At 46.1% G+C, this 24896-nt stretch overlaps 1 protein-coding gene and 1 long non-coding RNA gene across 4 annotated transcripts in view; one reads left to right on the forward strand and one right to left on the reverse strand.

The window, feature by feature from the left end:
- Positions 1–14587, forward strand: part of LOC106559410 — a 62793-nt gene extending 48206 nt beyond the window's left edge. Inside the window, exons 1-4 of one of the 3 annotated variants that reach the window (XR_005365812.1) lie at positions 2166–3341; positions 4949–5186; positions 12388–12530; positions 13865–14587. This is a non-coding gene — a long non-coding RNA (uncharacterized LOC106559410). Of the gene's footprint in view, positions 1–2165; positions 3342–3370; positions 4696–4948; positions 5187–12387; positions 12531–13864 lie in introns of those variants that run through there. The other 2 variants (XR_005365811.1, XR_005365810.1) reach the window with 2 other exon arrangements.
- THADA (THADA armadillo repeat containing) overlaps positions 1–24896 on the reverse strand; it is a 327437-nt gene that overhangs the window by 42999 nt on the left and 259542 nt on the right. The window contains 5 exon segments of the mRNA NM_001109959.1: positions 8580–8711; positions 11490–11643; positions 15031–15103; positions 15441–15559; positions 16119–16495. Coding sequence (NP_001103429.1) covers positions 8580–8711; positions 11490–11643; positions 15031–15103; positions 15441–15559; positions 16119–16495 — 855 coding nt within the window.

The raw sequence follows: 24896 nt of genomic DNA on the forward strand, positions 1-24896 counted from the left end.
CCCAGGAAGCTTGGCTTTCGGGAGCAGCAAGAGTGGAGGCAAAATAATGCAAAACTGACCCTCATTTCCTCGAGAGGAGCCTGTTGTTGTCTCTCTAGGGCTTAGTAACCGGGAGGCCCTGGAAACAATCTCATTGCCCCAGCAACCAGGCCCAGTCAGGGTACTCAGTGGCAATGGCAACCCACTCCCAGATTTAAGGCAGTATCATTAGTTAGCATCTGTCTTTGCACATCGGGGGCAGCTGCCAGTGACGCACTTGCCAAGACGCAGGTGAACGTCACGGCCAGGCTTTCAGGGACACGGTGATGGGGGAAGGTGGTCTGGTGAGAGGTAAGTGGGGCTGCACCGGGAGAAGAGAGAACATACTCCTGACAGGCTCCCTCCTCCAACAGCTGCTTCCCTTCACCCTCTGTCGAATTCTTGCTTAAGAAATTCCATCTAGTGTGAGACAGAAATGAAAAGGCGAGGGAGGGGACAGCTAGTCCAGGCTTTACCACTGTGGCCTTGCCTTAGCAGGTGCTCAATCAGTTCCTTGGTGCCACAGGTCCTCCTGGGAGTTAGAATCACAATTCCCAGCTTGTTGTGTTTCCTCCCCTGGAACACTATTGGCACTATGGATGAGCACCCAGAGGCCCTAAGAGCAGGGCCCCAGAGAGAGCAAGGCTGTGGAGTGTCAGGGCTCACCACAGGGTGTGGTTTTATTGCTGGGAGATGCCTGGTTTCACTCTGTTCTTCCCAGCCCTGTGATGCTGGAGTTCCTCCAGGCCCTCTCTCCAAGGCAGTGTTTGCTCTCCTCTGCCCCTACCCCACAGCTCCGACTTCACCCCTTGGCCCCATCCCAAGAGTCCAGAGTATTCTCAGGGGCGCCCCTACATTTCTGTCACTTCTGTAAGTTGAGGCCAGGGGAGCAGTAGAGAAGAGCTGCTCTGTCTCGGGAGGGTGGGGGAGGGTCTGTGTCAATTTAGACCTTTTCCCCCACTACTTATGTAACACTGGGACAATCATTTATCTTCCCTGGCCTTTGGTTTCTACATCTAAACCCTTCAGGTCCTGTGATCCCCATCCTTTAGGAAGGGGATTGGGAAATGGGAACAAATCAACCTTGATGGTGGACCTCCCGCCACCTCCCACTGCAGCCATCCACCCGTGCTGCCCCAACTCCTACTGCCTTCCCCGGGATAAGCTCTATCTGAGCTCCAGGATCCCCAAGCCATTTGCCTGGGTTGATTTTAGTGCCTTCCTTTCAAACCCAACAGTGAATTTAGAAGCCCTTCAGCATCCCTCTTCAGTTAACTCCTTGGCTCCAAACCTAGAGGGCTGGGTTCAGAGTCCCCTTCCTGTGTCAGAGGAAATAGTGAATGTGCAAGGCCTTTGTCCCTATGGAACCTGAGCTCTATCGCTGCTCACTACTTCTCTCCGCAGGGCCTGGGGTCCACTGCTTCAACTCTGACCTTTAGCTGATTCGTATTTAAAATGGAGGCAAAGTAACATATCTCTGAGTGGCTGTGAGAATTGAAAGAAGCCAGAGTGCCTGCTGGGTGATGTTCTCCATCTCCCCACCCCTGCCGCTGGCCTACTCAGAATGGGGAGGAGACTACTGCAAGAGGCCCCAGGATGAAGGGGCCTCCATCCTCAGGGCTGCCGCCACCAGCTCTAGGTCTTCCAGGTGGATCCATTTGGCGCAGGCCCGGTCTCCTGGCCGGGGCCTGAGGATCAACTGGAATTTTCCCCTGGCTGGCCACGTCCCAGCCCAGTGGGCTACTACGGATGGAATTCTTGCTCAAGAAATTCCATCTAGCGGGAGACAGAAATGAAAAGGCGAGGGAGGGGACAGTTAGTCCAGGCTTTACCACTGTGGTCTTGCCTTAGCAGGTGCTCAATCAGTTCCTTGTTGAGTTACTGTCTCTGGGAAGACGTGGGGCCTAAGGTAGCCAACTGGGTCTGCAGTAACAAGGATCCGCCACCTCCAGGCCATTTCACAACAAAGAGAATTCAAAGAGCCCTGCCTCCCTCGCCTTCGGTTGCTTCTAAAATCACTGATCTTTTTACTGTGTTTAATTACTGTGATGGGCGCATTCCTCCATTCCTTTATTCAACTGATTGTTCAATAGTGATCCCCCCCCCCCCCCCCCCCCAGCATCTATTATGTGCCAGGTTCTGGGAATATAGCAGCAAGCAGAAGAGACAAAAATCTTGCCCTCTTGGAACTTTTATTCTGGTAGGGGGAGACAAAGAACAAAGTAAATAAATAGTAAAATAAGACAGTGAAAGGACTAAGCAGAGAGTTAAACCAGCAGACGACTGGGTGGGTACTCTAAACTGGCTTGTCAAGGCAGGCTCTCGGTGGAGATGACACTGAAGCAGAGATTGAAATGACAGGAAGGAGGTTAGCTGTGTGGGACCAGGGAAGACCATTCCAAGCAGAGGGAGTGGCTAGTGCAAAGGACCTGAGGCTGGGTGGCTGGAGCAGAAAGAAAGAGAGGGAGAGAGTGTAGCAGATGAGGGTGGAGAAGGGCAGGGGTGAGGTCAGGTATGGCTTTATGTTACTTTAGGAGGTGGCTTTTATTCTGAGAAAGAAGGGAAGCCTGGAGGACAGGCAATTTGTAACTATTTCTTAAACGAATATGCTTGATGTCACCACTTTCGGCTTCGTACTTAAATACTAAGAGAAAAAGCTGTATCTAGGTAGGTGTGATGGAGGAACTGAGAAAACAATTCGGAGTTTAAGAACAGGCAAAAAGAAATGATGGAGGCAGGTCAGGCCTGGAAGGTGTGAAGGCTCATTCTAGTGCGGTGGTTATCTTATCTGGATCATTTTCTCCAGGAAAATGTACTTGGTATATACACCTCAGGTTACCCTCAAGGGGCTTGAAAGCCCTCTAAATCTGCGTTTGGGGCCAGGCTCTGGCACCACAGCACGGAGGAGACACTGTGGGGACAGCACATGTGAGCAGGTCAGGGAAGAACCTATAGGGAGGCAGAGGGAGGAGGGAGGCCAGACTCTGAGGGCTCTTCTTCCAGGACCACCTGGGAATTGAAAATAGCACAGGCCTCCACGCCCCCACCCCTCTCCTGGGCGTGTGGCTGGGTGGGCTGGAGGCCTTGGTGTGTAGTCCTAGAAGTTCTGGGGGTGGAGCTGCCTGTGACTCAGCCGAAGCCCCACAGCTCCGGGGCTTTGCTGACCGGGCGTTGCCGTGGGGCTGCTGTGTAATGTCAACGTGACCCGGCCTCCCTCCCTGCTTGCTCAAGGGTTGGAGCCTGTGAGATATGTTGGTGCTGTTGTGCTGTCTCTCGGGCTCTGTGTGGGTAGCAACCGTGCACGTGTGCATGTGTGCGAGGAGGTAGGGGCATGGGTACGGGGGGAGGAATACAGTTTGGGGGAAACTGGGCAGATGTTGGGTCTTTTGTTCTTCACCATGCCCTAGGCTAGATGACTTGCAATTCTTCCCACAAAGCCACCGGCCTACGGCCCCATCTTCTCACCTCTGACTCTCACTTTTTTACCTTCTGTTCCTGGTCTGCTCTTTCACCTCCCTGCTAAGCTATGCTGTTACTCTGGAATCTCCAGGGCTCCCCATGCCAAGCACAGAGACTCCTGTTGTGTCTCTCCTGCTGCTCCCTGGCCCCGCAGCCTGAGGCCCAGACCTGAGAGGTAAGGGTGAGGAAGAGCTGAGCGCTACAGGGCGGCCAGCTCTTAGCGTGCAAGACCTGGGCAGTGGGTCACTTAGCACTGCTGCTCCAGTTGCCCCTGGAGCGGATTCTCGCACAGAGGGTCAGGCTGCCTGTTCTGGAGCACTCTCTCGGTTCAGAGGGCACTAATGTCCTCAGGATCTCAAGACTGACCAGGCAGTTCCTGACTGTTAGGCAGCCTACTGTGGTCAAAAGGCAGTCCATCAACACAAATTGAGCACCCACAGTGTATGTAACAGGAGAATATCTAGCTCGGGGGCTGGTTGAGAAGACAAAGCTACATAAAGCACATGAAAAGGAAAATACTAAGAAAGTAGACAATGAAGGGCGATGTGGGGTGAGGCAAAGACAGCAGGGGTTCAGAGAAGTGGAGATCCTGGGAAGCTAGGGTGGTGGAGGTGGGATTTAAGGTGTCACTACAAAGGATGAGCAGAAGTTTTACATGATTTTTTGTGGGGAAGAGGCCTGGTGAGAGAGAGGGATTGGAATTACTCGGAGCCAGGCCTCCAAGGAAAAGAACAACCAGCTGTGCTTGTGCAGGTAGGCTTGCTTCTCTTTTCCTGTGTGTGTGTGTGCGCGCGCCTGTCCATCTCTCTTTCTTAAAAGTCCTTTATACTTTTTACGTGAGAAATTGCTACCCAGAAGTCATTCTTTTTGAACCTAAATACTGAAATGGGTATGGGGTCTGGAAGCCCTTCAAATTTCTCCCTGTTGCTCTCACCCAGAACTCTGCCTAACTTGAGAATCACACAAATTTAGTGAGTTAAGTGTAAATACTGTCCAGGTTGGTCCCTCTGCTCCTCACACCCAACGGAAGCTCTGTTCAAGTGGAATCCAACATGAAATCCTGATGTGAACGGGACCAGCATGAGTGAGCTGCTCTGGCAAGAGCGGGGAGCCCAGGGAGGCAGGAGCCGCAGAGCTGATGGCCTTCAGTGTCTCCTGCTCTGGAAACTGCAGCTCTTTCCAGAGCATTCCAAGGCTGGAAGTAGGGGTCCAAGCAGGGTAAGGAGAAGATGGAGCCTCACCTGGAGCCCTGCCCATACCCTTTCTTGTCCTACCTGCAAGTTTCAATCCCTTCTTCCTGAGTCCAGAAACGCCATTTCCACCGTCCCTCTCAGAGCACTCGGTGGCTGATCTAGGAGTAGGGAGCTAGAGAGGGTGGTGCTGCTGGGGCTTCCTTAGGTCATGCTTGCAAAGCTGGGCTCCCCGGGGGCACTCAGAGAGTTGTTGACCGGCTGTGCGTTTCACTTTCCAGGTGACCATGCGGGATGAAGCATGGGGTTATTTTCACCAGGCCTCCCAGGATCATTAACCAACAGATGCCACAAATCTACACCTGAAGCCAGCCGTGGGCAAAGTGACAAGCTAGGGATGCGGTCTGAATGACTGGTTTAGCACTTGCCTCTCCTGTGCCTTCCAGAACCCGCACTGGGGCTCCCAGGATAACTGCGAGGTGTGCCGGACAGGGCAGGGCCGAGCTGTTCCTGCAGCAGGTAAAGGCCCCCTCTTGCCCTCTCAGTTTCCATCACCCATCTCCCCACGGCCTGAGGAATACTCTGTCCCAGATCACAGAGTCTTGTAGTCTCCGTCCCCTTCCCAATTCCTGGTAGTTTCACTTCCTGGGAGGTGACTGCTCAACTGCTCTGTCAGTGCCAGAGGCGCATCCGGGTGTTTCTCCAGGGTCACCTCACAGGTTTGAGGCCCCAGAGCCCTCTCTGCTTTCCCTTCTCACCCACTCCTGCCAGCACCAGCAGTCGACCTGCCATGCTCTCCCCTCCCATCTCCACCGACAGCGGCTCAGGAGGATCTTTGCTACCTGCTCCCAGCTGGCCTCCCTCCCGGACCCCAGCCCAGGTCCCCTGGCACATGGCTGCTAGAAAAAGCTCCTCAGACATGCCACTGGCAACACTGCTCCCCACTTTAGAGCCCTCTCCAGCCTCCTATCACCTATAGAAGGAGACCCTTAACTTGGCGTTCAGAATCATCCTAAGAGAGCGTGCTTTCTCTTCCACCCCACTCCCCTGGCCTCTGCCTGTGTTCTGGCCATGTGGCCCCCTAGTCGGCTCCCAAGCTCTCCCCGACTCTCCCAAGTTCTGGCTCTATCTTCTTCTGCATTGTAAAGCTCCCCTCTGGGTCCCATTTACCCTGTCTTTTGGGCCAGCCCCACTCTCAGGGACCTCCCTAGACCACACAGTCAAGATGCACCTTGCATATCCCTGTGCACCCAGCACACTCACTACTCGATAGTGTACGTGCAAAGCTCTCGGACCACGTCTAGCCCTCATTTATAGGATGGGGTCTCAGAGGCAGGGAGTCCTTGTGTTTTACTTTATTCTTAGGAGGTAAAGTGAGAATTATTATTGTTATTATTTACAATATTTAATCTTCTCAAAGAAAACATTAAATATTGCCATGATTTAATAATATTATACTGTGACATTCATTAAACCATTGACTTGGGGACAAAACTAAGGACATGTGTTTTCAAGCCATTCAAGACTCAATAGTGATGATTAACTTTGGACACCACAGAGCAAACCATTAGTAGTGTAGTCTACAAGATCCCTGCATGCTGAAGGAATAAGAAAAGTTACCATCAGCCACTTGATATCCTTAAGAAATGTCAAAACAAGACAATATTGTTCTCCTGAATTAGCTGGCTGAACTTCTGACTAAAGCGAAAAATCAGGGGTGATCCTCAGCCTTCAGCTACTTGTCAGTTCCAAACAGAAAGATATATTTTTTTTTGCTTGAGAAAACCAAGCTGTATTACAGAGGTTCTGTCTAAGTACTGCTGCCAGGCTGAACAAGGAACACATGAGAAAGTGGTGAGCGAGTGTCCCCACACAGTGATATTATGTTGCTGAGACCTTTGAGGAATCTGGCTTGGGTCTGATTTTTTTGGATTCAAAAATTCACTCAAAATGAGTAAAACAAAAAACAAAAAACAAAAAACAAAACAAAACGGAGGGAGTGGGTGGGTAGGATGCTTTCATATAACTTAGGGGAAAGGAGTCACCACAGGGGCTGTATTGTAGGTAAACCAGTCAGATGGTCTAGCAGTATATGCTGTGTTGGTGTTTTCAAGTTGTGGAACTGGATATTTTAAAAAACATTTTATTCCTAAGTAATTTCAAATATACAGAAAAGATGCAAGTATAGTAACCCCATATCTGTGCTCACTATTTACATGCACACACAATTTTTTTCCCTGAACCATCTGAGAGTATGTAGCAGGTGTCGTGCCTCTTTTATGCCTTAATATTGCTGTTGTAGATTTCCTAAGAACAAAATATTTTCTTACAAAACCACAGTACAGTTATCAAATACAGGAAATTTAACATTGATTTTAATCTACAGACAATATTTCAATATTGTCAGTTCTTCTAGAAATTTCCTGTACGGCTTTTCATCCCTCTAGCACAGGACCTGGTCCAAGGTAGCATACCACATTTAATTATTATAGAATTCTTGTCTTTTTCATACCTCTTTTTATGGGCCAAGGCGAGGAATACAAAAATAGGTAGTCTTTTACATTTATTCTTCCTGCAGAGGCTTTACACATGGATTTTTACGTGTGAAAGGCACTCAATATATAATTATTGGTTTGTATTTCTTGAGGAAAAATTCAAACTAATAGGAGGAAGACTGTGGTAATACACTTTTACTCTAGATGAACTTGGGAGAAATTCTGAAAGAAGTAAAAATAGTCAGAGAACAGTTATCAAGATTAGGAAGGAGTAAGTCCACTGATGAGTTCCAGGATGTAATAACCGTTCCCATTTTAGGTGGAGAGGGTCCTAGAGAGATCTGGTGAGTATTATATTCCACCAAATATTTACTGAGCACTTGCTGGATGCTCTGTGTGTCCTTCTAAGGGAAACACACAGTAGGAAAAAGGAATGAATCACTAATGGCAGAATTACATACCCAGGAACTCTGACAGCGTGAGAAAGGGGTGAGGAGAGGGCAGCTTGCACATTACTACCAGATCAAACTGTGTCTTCCCACTGAGAGGCAAAGCTGGTCCTGATCAAATGTGCTCTGGAGCAGCATCACAAAGAGATTATTAAAAAACCAGCTTCTCCCATATATGCCACTACAACAGAAGACTCTGGTACAAGGAAGTTCATATTCCAAGGGAAGCCCCCAAGATCCCCAACCACTGGGATGAGGAGCCCAGAGTTCGTTACAAACCCTATATGGCTATTCCCTTTCCCATTCTGCTATCAAGGTAAACTTCTTTGTTTACAGAGGCCTGTGATCTCTTGCCTCCAAATGGTGTTCTTGCTTCTTGGGATGGCTGACCCAGAGATCTTTTGAGACAACCCTAGTGAAGGGAATCCAAGTCCACCAGGGCAGTCACCCTCCCAGCTGGCCACTTGTCCAGAGGTGTGACCTTGCTTCTACTCCAAGTTAACTTGTCTCACATGCATCTGTTTTTATCACAGGCAAAAATTAATAGAAGTACAAAATGATGGAGCTTTGATTCCCAGGTTATGTAACCACACAGATAATCAGGACTTAGCCTTATTTAAAAAGGATGGCAAAAAAAAAAAAAAAAAAAAAGACAATGTAACTAGTAAAAAGCACTGCCTACTAGATTTCTGTCTTTGAAGACAATTTTTCTCTATGATGTCTTAGAGCAGGGGTCAGCAAATCTGGGCAGCAGCCTATTTCTGTAAGTAAAGTTTTACTGGAACACAGTCATGCCCACACGTTTATCTGTTGTTTAGGGCTGCTTTCCCATCAAAACAGCAGAGTTGAGACAGAAACCAAATGGCCACCAAAGGCTAAAATATCCACTCTCTGGCTACTTACGGAAAAAGTGTGCCAACTTCTGTCTGGGAGCAGTAAGCTGCTGCAAAAGGGTAAGAATGAGGTACCTGTTGATCGGCAGGTGTTTTCTTGTGACATTGCGGTCACTACCGTTCCCGTGGCTGCATCTCTGACAGCTTGCTCCTCACTCTGCAGGAGGGTGAGGACACATCTCCAGAGAGCAAGTGTATCCTGCAAACCTAAGAAGACCAAAAGGGATTCAAATGACCTATGGTTCAATTTATAAGCAGGTACAAATAGTGCTTTAAATCCATGGTGGAAGACAGCAGTATTTAATGAGCAACAGCCATTCTTTTCTTCCTGGATATTTCAAGAAAGGAAGACTTGGCAGTCGGATAAACACGGAAGAGAGAGGGCCCTAAGGGGGCAGTTTGGAAATGTCTGTCTTTTTGAGGAGGAAGGCTTCTGGAGGCAAGCAGCCCAAGGCAAGGCCCCCCAGAAGGTGCGGCACGGCTGACTAAGGCCCTGGCCCCAGCTGTCCACAATGACTCATGATTCTCAGGAATGAAATTTTATGCATCAAGAATGCTTTGGGGAAACTAGCCCAGTGTTGCTTTGAGTGACTGCTGGAGCTTATAAATTCTGAAAGCAAAGTTTCAATCAAGATTATACTTTGGGGGGACCCCTGAGTGGCTCAGTGGTTGAGCATCTGCCTTCAGCTCAGGGGGTGATCCTGGAGTCCCAGGATCGAGTCCCACATCGGGCTCCCTGTGGGGAGCCTGCTTCTCCCTCTTCTCATGTTTCTGCCTCTCTCTCTATGTCTCTCATGAATAAATAAATAAAATCTTAAAAAAAAAAAAGATTATACTTTGAGGTGGTGGTGGTAAGAACTGAAAAGGGCAGGGAATCATCCATGATAGCCTGGGACGAGTCTGTGTGGGGCCTGCTATCTGACCACCAGAGTTCCTTGGGCAGGAACTCTGTGTGGTCCCTGCGCCAGGTGCTGCTATGGACAATGGGAGAGGAAAAGATAGTATTTGTTCCTGAGCAATAGCAAGGAACACCAAGGACACACGACAAGGAGAGGTCAGGGATGGAAACGTGTGGCTGTGCCTCATGGAAAGGGTATGTGCTGTCCAGGGGGTGGGCCCAGGCTTGGGCAGAGTCACAGTGGGTAAGCCAAAGGAAACCATCACTCCATCATCCCTAACCTTTCGATGGGGTACCTACCCTGTCCTACGAAGTCTCCTTAGACTACCCGACTACCCTCTCTCTCATCTGCCTGCAGAGAACCTGGTAGCAGAGTTTACAGGGCGTTAGTCATACCAAGAACAGCAACGTTCTCTCTGGGGTTTTGTTCTCTCTTCTCTGTTTTAAATCTGGCTTTAAATTTTACGCAGTCTTTCAGAATCTATCCATTCTAATGGTTCTTTTGGGTTTAATATTTTCCTTTCTTAATATTTGCTTCTTTAAAGCTTGGTCATTTATCCCCACTGAGATCTTCAGTCTTCTTTCTTTAGTCCATTTCAAATTTTCTTTTTCCTTAAATGACTGCTCTGTCCTTAACTTGTCCCCATGCACTTTCATGTCTGTTGTCTCTCAGTTCTGTACCTATTTGTCATGCTCTTATAGCCATCACCACCACCGGCCTTCTTCCTCATTACCTATAATGCTATAACCGGTTCCAGAAATTAATTATGAACCATGGCTTTTAACTAGTATATTTCACTCAGCATTCTAGATTATTCTACATACATTTTGCCTGATATGAGCTAGCATTACAGTATCCAGAGTCACCCAGAAAATGCTGTAAATGATATACTAATTGGAGAAGCTTCATCAAAACTTTTGGTGAAGTTTTTTTTTCTTATTCCTCTGGGTCTGATGATTAAATCACCATCAATGGGGCAGCCCAGGTGGCTCAGCGGTTTAGCGCCGCCTTCAGCCCAGGGCCTGATCCTGGAGACCTGGGATCAAGTCCCATGTCAGGCTCCCTGCGTGGAGCCTGCTTCTCCCTCTGCCTATGTCTCTGACTCTCTCTCTCTCTCCTTTCTGTGTATTCTCATGAATAAATAAATAAAATCTTAAAAAAAAATCACCATCAATGAAGGCCCCTTCCAGTCCTCCTTTGGGTCTAAGAAAAATGCCTGGAAGTCACTTAGAAGAAAGAATTAAAAGGATTATCAAAGACAACTTTGTTTCCCAGGGAGATCCAGGGATGAGACATTTCACTGGTCTGAACTGTGCTGGCTTAAAATCTGAATCTCACCATCTAAAAAAACAATTATTTCCTTTCTCCACAACTACACTGACAGCTCCATGGATGCTGGGACTGTGGCTCATTCTTATTCTTTGAATCTTCCATTCACATTAACCTCTATGGAGTCCTGTTGAGTTACTTCCTAAACACTCCTTGAGCCTGTCCTTTCTTCCTCCTCAATGCCCTGGCTTCACCCTGACCATTGCTTTCTCACCAAGATCACTGCATCAGGCTTCCTGGAAGAGATGACAGTTAGGCTGAGTCTTGAAAGACAAACAGAAGTCATTCAAGCAGCAGTTTGTCTCAAGGACTGTTCCCTGCCAATGATGTATGGAGCCTGTGTTGGGGAATGTGGCTGATGAGCAGGGAGGGCTGAGGAGGGTATTTAGATTTTAAATCTAAAATCTAGATTTAGATTTGGAAGGGTATTTAGATTTTATCTTGAAGGCAATGGGAACCCACTCAACGGCTTTAAGAAGTGGAGTGAAACGATCAGTTCTGTATTTTGGAAAGACCACACAAGCTTTTGGAAGCATAAGGAGAATGGCTTTGGGGGCAAGGCTGAAAGAAAGAGGCTGGTTAAGAGGCTCTTAGTGAAAAATGAGGAGTTAGGAGGGTGGGGGGAACACGTGTGAAAGATGCAAAAGTATGGTGCACATGGGTCAGTTTCATCTTCCCTTCTTTTCTACTCTGGAGTGTCTATTCACACTTTTAACTCATTTGGTGCAACGGGCTTCCCCTAGCCCAGAGCACTTACCAAGAACGGGATGGGGGCTGGTAAGCAAGAACGGTGTGGTGCTGGTGAGGGCTTCCGCAGCAGCCAGCCTGGACTCTGTGGGAAGGTGTTCTCCACAGGATGAGACGACCAACTGAACCCACTGCTTCAGTGTGGGGGCCACTGAGTCCCTGGTCTGAAAGCACAGAGTGTATGACAGTTGAGCAGACGCAATTAAGGGCTGACATGGAACTAGGTACGAGCCACCTATACCACATAGGATCTGCAAATTAGCTCTTACTACAGGGAAGAAAGGTTTTTGTAGTTGCTTTTCCAACCCAACTAGGGAGAAATAAACAAGCCCAGGGAAGAAAATGTGACTTGTCTTTCAGTAATACTGAGTCACTAAAACTAGTAAGCAAGTTCCTGGAGTCTTTCTGACGCAAAAAAAAGGGTACCAGAACATTGGTGTATTTGATAGCTTCAGTAAAGACAAGCCTTTTGGGAAAAGACCACGGCAGCAAATAATACCATTGTCTTCAATAACCTGATGCTCCTTCCTTTTTTTTCTTTTTTTAAAATTTATTCATTTTATTGGAGAGAGAGAGAGTGACAGAGATAGTGAGAGAGAGCATGAACAGAGAGGAGAGGGAGAAGCAGGCTTTCTGCTGAGCAGGGAGTCCCATACAGGGCTTGATCCCGGGACCCTGAGATCATGACCCAAGCCAAAGGCAGATACCTAACTGACTGAGCCACCCAGGCATATCCCCCCCAACTCCACCCCTCGTCCCCTACCCCAGATTCCTTCTATCTTAAGGAACAGAACCTTAGATTTTTGGCTGGGTGTGTGGGCACCCAGCTAAAGACTACATTTCCCAAACGCCCTTGCACTTGAGAGTAATATGTGATTAGGTTCTGATTAATCGTGTATTATTTTTAGGTCAAGCCTTAGGAAACACATGTGACCTTTCCTTCCTGGGTTTCTCTTCTCCTGCTACCTGAACAAGGACAAGATGGTGGAAGCTGGAGCCACCATCTGGGGCCATAAGATGGAAGATATGTTGAGAATGGCAGGATGAGAAGGTACAAGAGCCTGGGGGCCCAATATTGTCAAGCCACTCTATCTGCTTTGACTGCTGTGATCTAGTTTAAGCCACTATATTTAAGTGTTTCTGCTGTAACATTTAAAGCAGTATCCTAACTAACATTATTGTTTAAACAAAGCTCTATTTTTTTTAAAGGAACAGCTTTTTAAAAATTGAGATACAATTCACATGATACAATTCTCCTATTTAAAGTATATAGTTGAGTTTTTAGTATACTCATAGGTTTGTACACTCACTACCAGTCAATTTTAGAACATTTTCATCACCAAAAAGAGAAATCCTGTACCCTTTAGTTACCAAAACCCTCTCTGCCCCATCTTGTAAATTCCCCACTCACAGCCTTAAACCATTAATCTACTTTCTATCTCTATGGGTTTGCCTATTCTGGACATTCCATATAAAGTGAACCATACAATATGTGGTCTTTTGTGACTGTCTTCTTTTCTTTAGAATGTCTTTAAAGTTCATCGACGTTATAGATATATCAGCACTTCATTGCTTTTTTGTGACTGAATAATATTTTATTGAATGGACAACCACATTTTGTTCACCCATTCATCAGCTGATGGACATTTGGATTGTCTCCATCTTTTAAACCCTGGTTTTCTATGTATTCTAGAAATGGGATTATTGTTCAAAATATACTTTACTTCCCCGATTAAAGAAGCCTCTTGGGATCCCTGGGTGGCTCAGTGGTTTGGTGCCTGCCTTTGGCTCAGGGCGTGATGCTGGAGTCCTGAGATCGAGTCCCGCATCAGGCTCCCGTCATGGAACTGCTTCTCCCTCTGCCTGTATCTCTGTCTCTGTCTCTCTCTGTGTCTTTCATGAATAAATAAATAAAATCTTAAAAAAAAAAAAGAAGTCTCTTTAACTGTTCAAAATAACTGTTAATGGGCTTCTGTGGAACTAAACTGATGAGCATCTTAGACCTTGAGGAAGAGGCTGACTCCTAATGTACAAAAAAACCCAGGTCTCTCTGGGAACTTCCTTCATGTGTTTTTCTATGGTTTTGCTAATTTTTCTCTCCCTGGAAATCTCCCAATTTTATCAAATGTTTCATTCGAGTATCAAGTACTGCCTTTAAGAAGCACATGACTACTGGTTAGTAGTAGATGAAAACGTAGACGCCTGTAGATGAGAACGATGTCTTTTGGCAGATGGGATAGGCTGCCCTGTGACTATTTGCTTAGAATTTTTTTCCCTCTGGGCTGTAGTTTTTTCCAGCAAATCCTCTCCCTTCCTACAAACCTCTCCCCTTTAAGCCCCCAATACATACCACTGACTTTTTTTTTTGCTCTTTGTTTCTCCTAGTGACCAGCAAGCTTTGGCCTCCTGGCGTGTCTCTGAATGACCCAAGGAAACCATGGATCTGCTTAGTTCTCACCCTTTGTCCCCTCTGCCCAGTCCCTGCTTTCTGAACTCAACGACCTCCTCTGTGAAGTCTTCTCCTTAGCATGCCTACACTCCCTTCCTCCTCTGGATTTCTTGGGCCTCTTTCCTAGTCATGATCTAAAGCTCCTTCTCACTCACGACACTGTCCCTCCATCCCTGTCCATCTGATCTCCTGCACCTCTGGCTATGCCACTTTACCATAAGGAACTGGAATCTGCGATGTTATGCTGCCACTATGATAGTATGGTCACATGTAACCAGGAGCTTCAGGTAATTTTACTGTAGTATCGACTGCCTTCTACTTTTAATAATTCTCTGACGGCAGCTTTCTCATATGCCCCTAAGTATACATGTAGTTGTCTTAGGGCATCTTCCTAGGAAGCTGTTTTGGTTACTCTCGTTCCACCTCTCCCCTAAAGGACATGTAAGAGAGATAAAGCACATCTGGGCCTCCATCCAAAGTCAGCTAGGCCATGTTCTGGGGAAATAGTTAACCCTTAGGGATGTATTTTCATACTTAGTTGGCCAGGATGCAATCCTAGTGACTTGCTCACTTGTTCTTTAAAAAAAGGGTCTAGGGGTACCTGGGTGGCTCAGTCCATTAAGCAGCTGCCTTCTGCTCAGATCATGAACCTGCAGTCCTGGGATTGGGCCCCGTGTTGGGCTCCCTCCTCAGTGAGGGAGACTGTTTCTCCCTCTGCCCCTCTCCCAACTTGTGCTCTCTTACTCACTCTCTCTCTAATAAATAACTAAAATCTTTAAATAGGAAAAAAAAAAAAAAGGGTTTGGGCATGTGTGTGAATGTGTGAGTGTGGGTGTCGATGTGTTGTAGGAGAGGAGGTTGTGTTACCCTCACGGATTCAAATCAGGTATGCCCAGGACAAGAAAAAAGAAATGCTGACTCAGAAAATTTTACATAAGTTATACCCAAAGTGAAAAACCAAAAAGAATAACATTTTTGTAGAAGCTGCGCATACATGCCTCAGTGATTCTGCTTGCTGAGACAGTTCACCTTTGTCGACACCTTCCCAGTGAAGAAGAGCGCAAAAACCCAGACCCTAGGCCAGAGGCCAAATCAGCCTTACCTCCTCACACATCTGTAGGTGGTGGGCAATCACTCTGGAGGCAAGTCTCAGAGCTACACTTTGAACTTCAGACCTAGACAAAGTAAGCCAAAACACACAAAAAATAAACCCAAATATACTTTATATATGGATGGGTTTTTGCAGATAGTCTGTAATCCATTCCATCGTGAAAGGTGGAAATGCTCACCTCATGGCCATACAAATGCCTCCAGAGGTAATTACCATTTGGTTATTAATGTGAAACTCTGACATCATTCTACGGCTTGAGCTTAGAACATGCTCATGAGATTCAGAAGGAAACCCAGAACCCAAGCCCTTAGGGGAGGACTGTGCTCAAGTTCATTATGTAAGTGACTGCTGGGATGGAGCACATGTCACACTGAGGTTGCACATGGAATACAGGGGCAAACCTTTCATTGGAAGCAATATCCATTGTCCAGATCAGGAACTCCTTTGGGGTGAGGTGGATACAGCGCTGCATGTGGGAAAGCCACTCACTGGGGTCCATGCAATGGAGAATTTTCAATATCTGTGTGTTAAAAAAAAAAAAATTCAGGAAAAAGTCTCCAAAGCCAAATAATCATCACTTATACCAATAAGGGGGTCTATCTTTCAAAAAGCTTCACGGACTTCTTATTTCTCCCTTACTATTTTTGGGAGACCAAGACAGGGTAGAGCAGTGACACACCCAAGGGACCTAGGTGACCTGAGATCAGAGTCTAGATGCCCTGATTGCTAGGTCAGTGCCCTTTCCTTTCCTTTCTAGGTGGCCATCTGTCCCCAAATAGCCACACTGACAAAGACTACCCTCTGCCACAGTCTATAGCCAATTTTCAATGCTGCATTTCTTACAGCACTGAGTGGCTTCCTCTCAATCTCTGTCTTGGCTTACTGCCATCATCATTACCATCGTTATCACTTTTTTAGTGCCCTTCCATGCATGAGGCCATGACAAACACTATATGAAGAGCATTCTTGCCCACTGGATGTTGTACCTTCTTCCTATTGCTCCTGGAGAAGCCCAACCCAATCCTGTCTAGGTGATCTTGTTATGGTGAAGGGGACGGTCAGTACGCCAGAGACTTTACCTTGCAGAAGCATTCCGGGTGATTTTCCTTCACAGCCAACATCAAGAATGTCTCCCCCATATTCCGCTGCAAAGGTGGCAGCCCCTTCTCTCCTAATCCCAAGGCTGCTGTTGAGAACCTTTCCAGCAGGGCTTCTAATGTCAGCAGGCGCACTTCAGGGAAGGAAGACTCCAACAGCTGAGAGAAGGATATGGGAATGTTCCCTGCCTGCTCTCCAGCCTGGGCCGCCACTGCCGCTGTGGTGATGGCTAGTTTGGTGAGACTCTGGAGGTACTGGGGCAGGCCTGGCACCGTGAAGGTATAGGTGAATCCCGTTATCAGCTCTGATCCTGAGATGATCCTTCTGACATCCTCCCAGAAGCCAAGACACTCCACAGCTAAAAAAGAAAACAAAAAAGTAAAGGAAAAGAGGTAATCACTTTATTCAAAGTTCCACAAAAGGATAATGGAGAATGCAAGGCTCTGAGTACACGGGGTGGACTACCAGGCGCCATTCTTGGATAGATTTCACAGGAATGATGTAATAAGTGACTAGCCCATCTATGTTCAGAAGTCTGAAGACATGAGCCACAAGTCTGAACCTAAGTGGGCTAGTCACTTATTACCTTTGCCCAGAAGCAATTTCTGTTTGGGTAATTCATAATGTCTCCCCCAGAGGGACAAAAGGCTCCTGGATCAGAGAATGTGCTCCTGGCACCCCTTCCCAATATTCAGTATTATGGACTCAGGGACCTCCTGAATTATTAAGCCTCAGAGTTGAGCAGGATAAAAGCACATCTAGTCCAAACTTCCTTTAGGGGCTCAGATTCCTCTGCAGCACCTTTCCTCGGAGGCTCCTGATCCACTCCTACAGTGACTCAGAGCTCATAAGACAGACTATTGCACTGTTAGTAGATCCAAGTGTCACTGAGTTCTTTTGAGACTTTCTACTCACTGGCCTAATTTGGCATTTTGAGGTTCTCCATGAGCCCTTCAGGCATCAGAGCCCCTGTCTTCCCCAGAGGAGACACCCCTACTTCCTTCAACTACTCCCCATATGGTGGGGTTCGTCTTCTCTCACTCTTCTAGCTGCCCTCCTTTGGACGTGCTCTACCTCTCTCAAAGTCTGACGCCATAGAATGGACATGACTCTCCCATGTGGTATGACCACAGGACGATGACTTTCCCTGTTCTGACACTAGGTTATAGTAGTTGCATCACACTGTTGACTCACGGACCTTAAAGTTAACTAAAACCACAGCCTTTCTTTTTTTACATGGTCTACTGAAGGTGGTGAGTCATCTTTCTCCCACCTTGCACTCAGTACTTAGATTGGGACCTGTTTTTTTTTGTTTGTTTGTTTTAAGCCCAAGTAGAACCACTGGTATAGTTTATCTCTTAAGTTTTATGGTCTCCCTTTTAGGTTGCCAAGATCTTTTTGTATTTTTACTTCTGATCAAAAAACACTTATTGCCTACTTACTGCGTGAAGGGCACTAAGTAAAATAAGAACACTGCTTGAGGAGTTTATAGTCTAGTTTGAGAGTGAGAAAGGAATGACCAGGTAATTCCAATACTGTGGTGTAAATGATAATCTGAGTCTTCAAGGGGAAGGGAAGGGAGAATGTGTTGGAGCCACCAAAGGCAGAGCAAAGGACCATAGGAATGAACCAGAATGGACGGTGTGGGGAACTACAGGCAGTCTGATATCATTACAGCATGGAGTTCGAGGTGGGGAATAGTAGGAGACGAGTCCAGAGAAGTATGGTGGCCAGGACATTCAGAACCTCCTAGGCCATGTGAAGGAGCCTGGGCATTCTTCTGGAGGCTAGGGAATGCCACTGATGGATTACTACAAGCAACAAAGTCAGGCAGTAGTCTAGGGGAGAAATGATGAGGCTCTGAAGTAAGGAAGGGATAGGGAGAAGATGGATTTGAGAAAGTAGTGAGAGAGTAAAACAGGTGACACTGGCAACTGACTGGGGGAGGGGTCTTGGGTATGTCCCCAAACCCAGATATGCTCCACAGAACACATCCATCATCCAACAGAAGTTGTGTAAACCTCAGTGTGACAAGCATGTCATAAATGCCTGCAATCAAATAATTACTGAAACTGTGAACTGGGCCAGTTGGAGGACAGAGGACATCAGTGAGTGTCAGAGGCAGCTCCCTGCCCACCCCCACCGTTCCCCTGACCTGCCCACTCCAAACTCTTACCGACTCATGATCAGTTATAAATCCTCCTACCTTGATCATTCTGTGCCTAGAATTTCATCTGCAAGAACATCAGGATAGACTTCATCAAAGGTCTTGCTGAAATTTAAGTATCTCATAACTTGGTGAACACTACTGACTTCTAGAAAAAACTATCATATATGTAATAGAAATGTGAAAGATTATGGTAATAAAAACACTTACTTGAAATTGCAAAATCTTATAAACTTGCAATAATCCAGGATTTAAAAATATGGACTATTCACATTACACATCAAATTGTTACAAAAAGAAGTTTGCCTCAAAAGGCTAAGTGGGGGCTCAAGCTCTAATATGACTGGGTCCCATGGAAGACACTATCCACCATCTGCCAGCTGTGGTTACAGACATACCTCTGCTCTTAATTCAGAGTCAGTTCAAGTATGAGGACACTCATCTTTACAAAGCAGCAGGGAAGCCCCAGGCAGTTGGGATCCTCAACTTGTGTCACCAAGTTGATGCCTTTATTTTCGATGCCTAAAAACCCATCTGACTACAATTTAGTAATGAGACCCTCGCACCACGTGGTCTTCAGGTACCACTTCCCTCTCCTTCCCACCCACCGCTGCCTCAAGACAACACTGCCTTAAAAAGGAATTTCATTTGTTTGGCAAGGAGTCAGAAACATGGCTCAGAGATCTGCTCTTTAGAATGTAATTAAAAACAGGAAGACTGTCTAGGCCATTCTGGATAATTTTCAGAGGAACCTGTTATCTGAAAGAGATTTCAGGCAGAGGGCATTGTTCACTGGACTCAAGAGCCAGGTACCCAGACACATTTGCCTCCTCTAGGGCCTCGAGGAAGGATGATATTATCATGAACCCAGGGGATGAAGGCACTCCCCCCAAAGAAAAGGAAGATGGAGTCAGGCTTAGGAAGGGCTCCTATGGAAATTCTTAGCCTACCTGGACTTTGGAATGCAGTACAATTCCATAAGCATTTACTGAGCATATATTAGGTACTCTTGGAGAGAGATTCAGAGTTGAGAAAGAAAAATTACTTGCTATCAAAAAGCTTTACAGCTAACAAGAGGATAAACACAACTACCAAAAGTGCCAAATGCTTAGTGCCCTAAAATTGTTAGTGAGGAAAGCTATATTTATGTGCCGGGCACTACAGAATGTTGTATGTCCATTATTTAATGTTAGGAATAATAATTACTTTTAGCTGACACTTGAGTACTATTCTAAGCACCTCAACAAGAGTTAATGCATTTAATTAAAGCAGTTGGTGCTAGTACTATTTCCATTTTACAGATGAGGAAACAGGTTAAGTTACTTGCCCAAGGTTGCAGGGGATGGGAGGTAAAGAGAATACATAAGCCATTAAGAAGGACCAAAATAAATGTGACAGGCACTTATTTTCTACAGGGAAAAGACAAAATAAAAGCTTTCAGTAGGGAATAAAGTTGAAGATGGGCCCTGCAGGCTTCCCAGAGGTGGCTGACTAGTGGAGCAAGGGGCAAATGCTCCAGGGGAAGTTAAGAGACAAAGAGTGACCTGTGAATTCATTTGCTGAATTATCAGCAGAGGAGCAGTTAGGTCAGAGCTATAAGCTAGGAAATTATCAAATAACATTCATTTAGACATTTTTTCCTAACTGCTGCTTAAGGAAAAAAACCCAAAAAGCACCTTTTTGTGCACTGAGACCCAAAGAGATGACCTAAGCAGAGTTTCTCAAACTGGAGTGTGCCTAGAATCACCTGGAGGGCTTGCTAACCCACAGACTGCTGCCTCACCCTCAAAGCGTCTGATTCAGGAGATCTGGGGAAGAGGCTGAGTTTGCATTTCTAATAAGCTCCCAGGTGATGCTGCTGCTGCCGCCGCCAGATCAGATGCTTTAAAACCACCACCCTCAAGTGATGCTACATAACTAGAGCTTATTAAAACCACACGGACCTGAATCCCACGCCTGCATATTTGGAGTCAGGTGGCTTGAGGTGGGCACAGACACCTGTAGTCTTAAGAAGCCCACAGCTAATTCTGCTACGTACCCCAGCTGAGAACCATGCTCCTAAGACACGACTTTCACAGGGGTCCGTAGGGTTAATGGGTGGGGAAGTAGGGGTCTGCAGTCCTCAGCAGAGCACACTTGATTCCAGCCTGGTACTTCACTTCTTTTCTCTTACAAATAGACATCAAAGGAGGGAAAACCACCAAGAATTCAAAAGAATGAATAAGCCCTAGAATAAAGGCCTCTGGCCTCAACTGTGGCTCAGAAGGTCCAGGTTCTGTTCTCAGTCTAGGATGTAGCCATGAGACATCAGAAAGACCAGGACTCTATTCTTACGGAGTTCCCACAAATGTGGGGACCACAGAGCCCCTCTCCCCCTGTGCCTTCCTTGTGCCTCCAGGGGCTCTTGAGGCTGGAGTTAGAGGTAACAAATATTTTCACATAAGCAGCTCTAGTGACTAGAGCTTTAGAAAAACAATGGTAGGGGACCCTTTACCGCATGTCTGGGGCAAGTCTGGTTTTAAAGCACCGGGTGATTCTAGTGTGATTACCCTGGGCTTGACAGCTACTGCTTTACTGGCTCTGCACCCCACAGCTGATAGACAGTTGGCCAAATGGTTCTCACAACCAAGACTTCCTCCTGGCTGAGCACTGTTTTGTGTCCTGCACTACCAAATGCATTTCAAAGTCTAGATCAACCTGGGGAAATTTATTTCCATTTCCGGCAGTGACAGCATGCAAAAAACTGAAGCTGGTTCTTGGATGGGGTTCCTCAGTGTGAGGTTTAGAACTTCTCTTCTCTGGAAGATAACATTTCTGTTTGCAATTTCAATTGTGATTGCTTTGGATTTTTCTTCTTTCTGATCTTTCTTGGAAAGCCAAGTGTTCCAATGAAAGAATCGAGTCCCTCCTTTAGTGGCCCCATCTTTTCATAAATTAGACAAATTTTATAAATTTATTAATTGGGAGTTTCTTCTAGTCCTCCTTGTTTGGAAAGTCTTTGGACTTTCTCACCAGTGCAGTCATTTTAGTAACTCAAGAATGTAGGGCTGATTTTAAACCTTATATTTTATTTTGTTTTTGAAATTAACTTTTTGTTTCTTTAGAGCAGGCATGTTTTTAGCCTTCAAAGGAATGGCTAACTGGCTGGCTTCACTTGGAAGGGCAATACCTCCTGCTGTGCTAAGTCCTGGTTCAACGGAGAAGTAGTTCCCAAGTTTGGAATCCAAAGATCAAGAAAATGTCAAAAACACTGTGACAGACTGGTACACATTGCCAACTTTTTATCTTGTCCAGGAAGGATGTTAAAAACCCATCATCTTTATTATTTCATGAAAGAAGGGCCATCTCAACACCAAAACCGGTAGTAAATCCACAGTGTCATCATAAAAGGGCAATTCTTTTTTTTTTTTTTTAAGATTTTATTTATTTATTCATGAGAGACATAGAGAGAGGCAGAGACATGGTCAGAGGGATAAGCAGGCTCCCTGCAGTGGGACTCGATTCCAGGGCCCTGGAATCACGACCAGAGCCAGCGGATGCTCAACCACTGAGATACCCAGTGCCCCAAAAGGGCAGTTCTTTAAAGACATCTGGCTTTAAGAAAAATTTGCCATAGTATCGTTTGGTTATAGCTTGATTGTGAAAGTGTCACCAGGGACCAGCATAAGGGAACTGCATTTTTGGGGAAGCTGGTAACAGTTTCCTGAGTGTGATCTGTTTGGACAGCATGACTACCCTGAACAGAGGTCTCCTACGGAGGAACCACAGGGACTCAGCCGAGTCCCTCGGGGCAGCGAGCAGAGTGTCTGTGTGAAGGAGCACAGTGGTCCATTCACACAATTCCCTCTGGTAATCTCACTTGTGTTATTCTAGCAGTCCTTGGTTCTTTGGCAAGTTGCAGATTTCAGTGTTATGTCTGCAGCCTGAACAGTGATTGCTAAATTAACTGAATTTCAAAGTTGCCACTCCCTAACCAACCAAGGTAGGGTGCTAACATCAACGAGGCTGCTGAAAGAGGATTTAAAAGCAGCACGTATTCTGAGCAGGGACAGCATCCTTTGTCAAAAATTCTGTTTTATAGGGGATCCCTGGGTGGCGCAGCGGTTTGGCGCCTGCCTTTGGCCCAGGGCGCGATCCTGGAGACCCGGGATCGAGTCCCACGTCGGGCTCCCGGTGCATGGAGCCTGCTTCTCCCTCTGCCTGTGTCTCTGCCTCTCTCTCTATCTGTGTGTGACTATCATAAATAAATAAAAATTAAAAAAAAAATTCTGTTTTATCATTTAGGGAAGTGTATCTTTGCCCCAGAGGAGAGCATATCCTCAAAAGGCAGGCCTGTGGGTCATTTATCTTTGATTTTCTGAGCTACTCATGCAGATTTGTTAAAATTTCTTTTAAAAAATCAACATAATCTTAAAAGATGCGTGTTAATCTAAACAGCCTTAATAAGGACATTGTGGGAGAAAATGTGGGATGATATCATTGCCACATAATTATGGATACAGTGGAGTTGCACCATAAGAGCATTTAATTTAGGTGAATTTAACTCTAAGTACTCAGCAGAGAGAGACAGATCGGAAAATAACAATTAAAATAGAGGGCAGTTTTGCCTGGCACCCTAGTCACTGTGCATATTTCCAGAAGGGCGGTGGTGCTGCTACCTCAGACCAGGGGTTTCTCAGACGTTAGTGTGCTTCTTTTGCAGAGGTCCTGATTCAGTTAGGTCTGGGGCAGGGCCCCCCCCCAGATCACATTTCTAACAAATTCCCAGGTGACACTGGTGCTGCTATTCAGGAACCACTGTCTTAGCTCATCTGTGCTCCTCACGGTGTAAACACTTCGTTGTGCTGAATGTGTGACTCTAGTGTTTAGTGGCGCTTGTTTTTGTACACCACAGGCCCTAATCCTAAGTCAACCCCTTCATCTAGTGTTCAGCCAAAAGCTCCTGGCCTTCACTGTTAAGTCATAAATCCAGATAGCCTGATTTTGTGCTGAACTTGCCAAAGTAAAATAGGCAAGAGGGAGTAAATGTGCCTGCCCAAAGGCAGCATTTCCTTGGCTCCGTAGAGATAGTTCTAGGGGAAGTCAAAGCCCCAGTGGTCACAGCAAAGTTGTTCTAAGTAGCAATCGGCACTCATGATGGGTGAAAAATCCTTCCCAGGATTGAAAAGGCCAAACGGAAGAGAATAGTATCACTGCTATGGGATAAGTCATTTACTGGGATACTGTGTAAGTGGCAATGATATTGACAATGCCACTGTGGTGGTCACTTGCCACTGTGACTCGGAGAAAGTTTCTCCATTCTGCCTGACATGTTCCCTCTGCCTCAGATGAATCAATGAATGAACAAATGATTAAATTTCTCTTTCACATATTGAAGAGGCTCTGAGTTCTCTGACACCAGTAGGTCAAGAAAAGTTTGCAGATAGATGTAACTGTTCTGAAGTCTCCCAGATGCTCCCTCTTTCTCCCAAAATTTCTACCCTCCTTAAAAAAGTAGGGAGTGAGAAAATATAAAGCAGATTTCACTTTTAATGTATAGCAAGGTGGCCGTTTTTTTGTTTTTTTTTTTTTTTGGTGGCAGTTTTTTTTTTTCTGTTTCAAAGAACTGTGGCTCTGGTCAGAGATCTGTAATCAGATCCAACAAAAGTTCTTACCTCAAACAGTTGATAAACTGGTTCTAAAAATAATCAGATGATAATTTGTACGCTCTGTGAATGTTAATGTCCTGTTACGCAATTTGTCAGTAAAAAAATTATATTTGGGGAGAAAAGGAAACCATAGGAACTGCAACAACAACAACAACAACAACAACTCAACTGATTTCATAAACGTTGGCTTCTCCTTATCAAAGGGAAATTCCATTCTTCTATTTAATCCTCTGCCCCTCCCAATACACTGTAATCCTGACCCCAGGGGCCCCTCCAACAACAAACATGCAGGATGACCTGGTAGAAGGATCTGGAGACTGTCTTTTTTTTTTTTTTTTTTTAAGATTTTATTTATTCATGAGACACACACATACACACAGGCAGAGACACAGGCAGAGGGAGAAGCAGGCTCCATGCAGGGAGCCCGATGTGGGACTCTATCCCAGGTCTCCAGGAGAGAAACTGCTGAGCCACCTGGGCTGCCCTGGAGACTGTTTTGAGAAGCATGCTGAACTGGTGGTGCTGGCTGCTTACTTCTTGCCTCCTTCTGTTTCTTGGGCTCTGAAGCCCTTCATGCCCTGCTGACACAGGTGTGGCCCCAACACACATCCCTTTGAAAATATTCCCTCCTTCCTCTGCCCCCAGCATATTCTCAAAGGCATGTATTTTCCAAGCACAGAATTCCTTATCTGTGGCTGAGGGAGGAGGATGAACTTCCCAGAAGACCATCTGAAGACTATCTTGTCCACCCAAGAAATAAACAGTCCTGGGCTTGGGAGCCTGCTCGGGGCGGGAGCTCTGAAAGGATTTGGGCCAGCTAAAAGTGAGCTCATCGGGCACCGGGTGGGACCAGCTTTTACTTCTGGACTCCACCCACCATCCCATTGCTGCCTCTGCCCAACACAGGGGGGAAGTCAGGAAATACTTGTGGATAAACACATGAC

This window comes from Canis lupus, chromosome 10 (assembly GCF_011100685.1).
Source record: "Canis lupus familiaris isolate Mischka breed German Shepherd chromosome 10, alternate assembly UU_Cfam_GSD_1.0, whole genome shotgun sequence".
NCBI classification, from domain to species: Eukaryota; Metazoa; Chordata; class Mammalia; order Carnivora; family Canidae; genus Canis; species Canis lupus.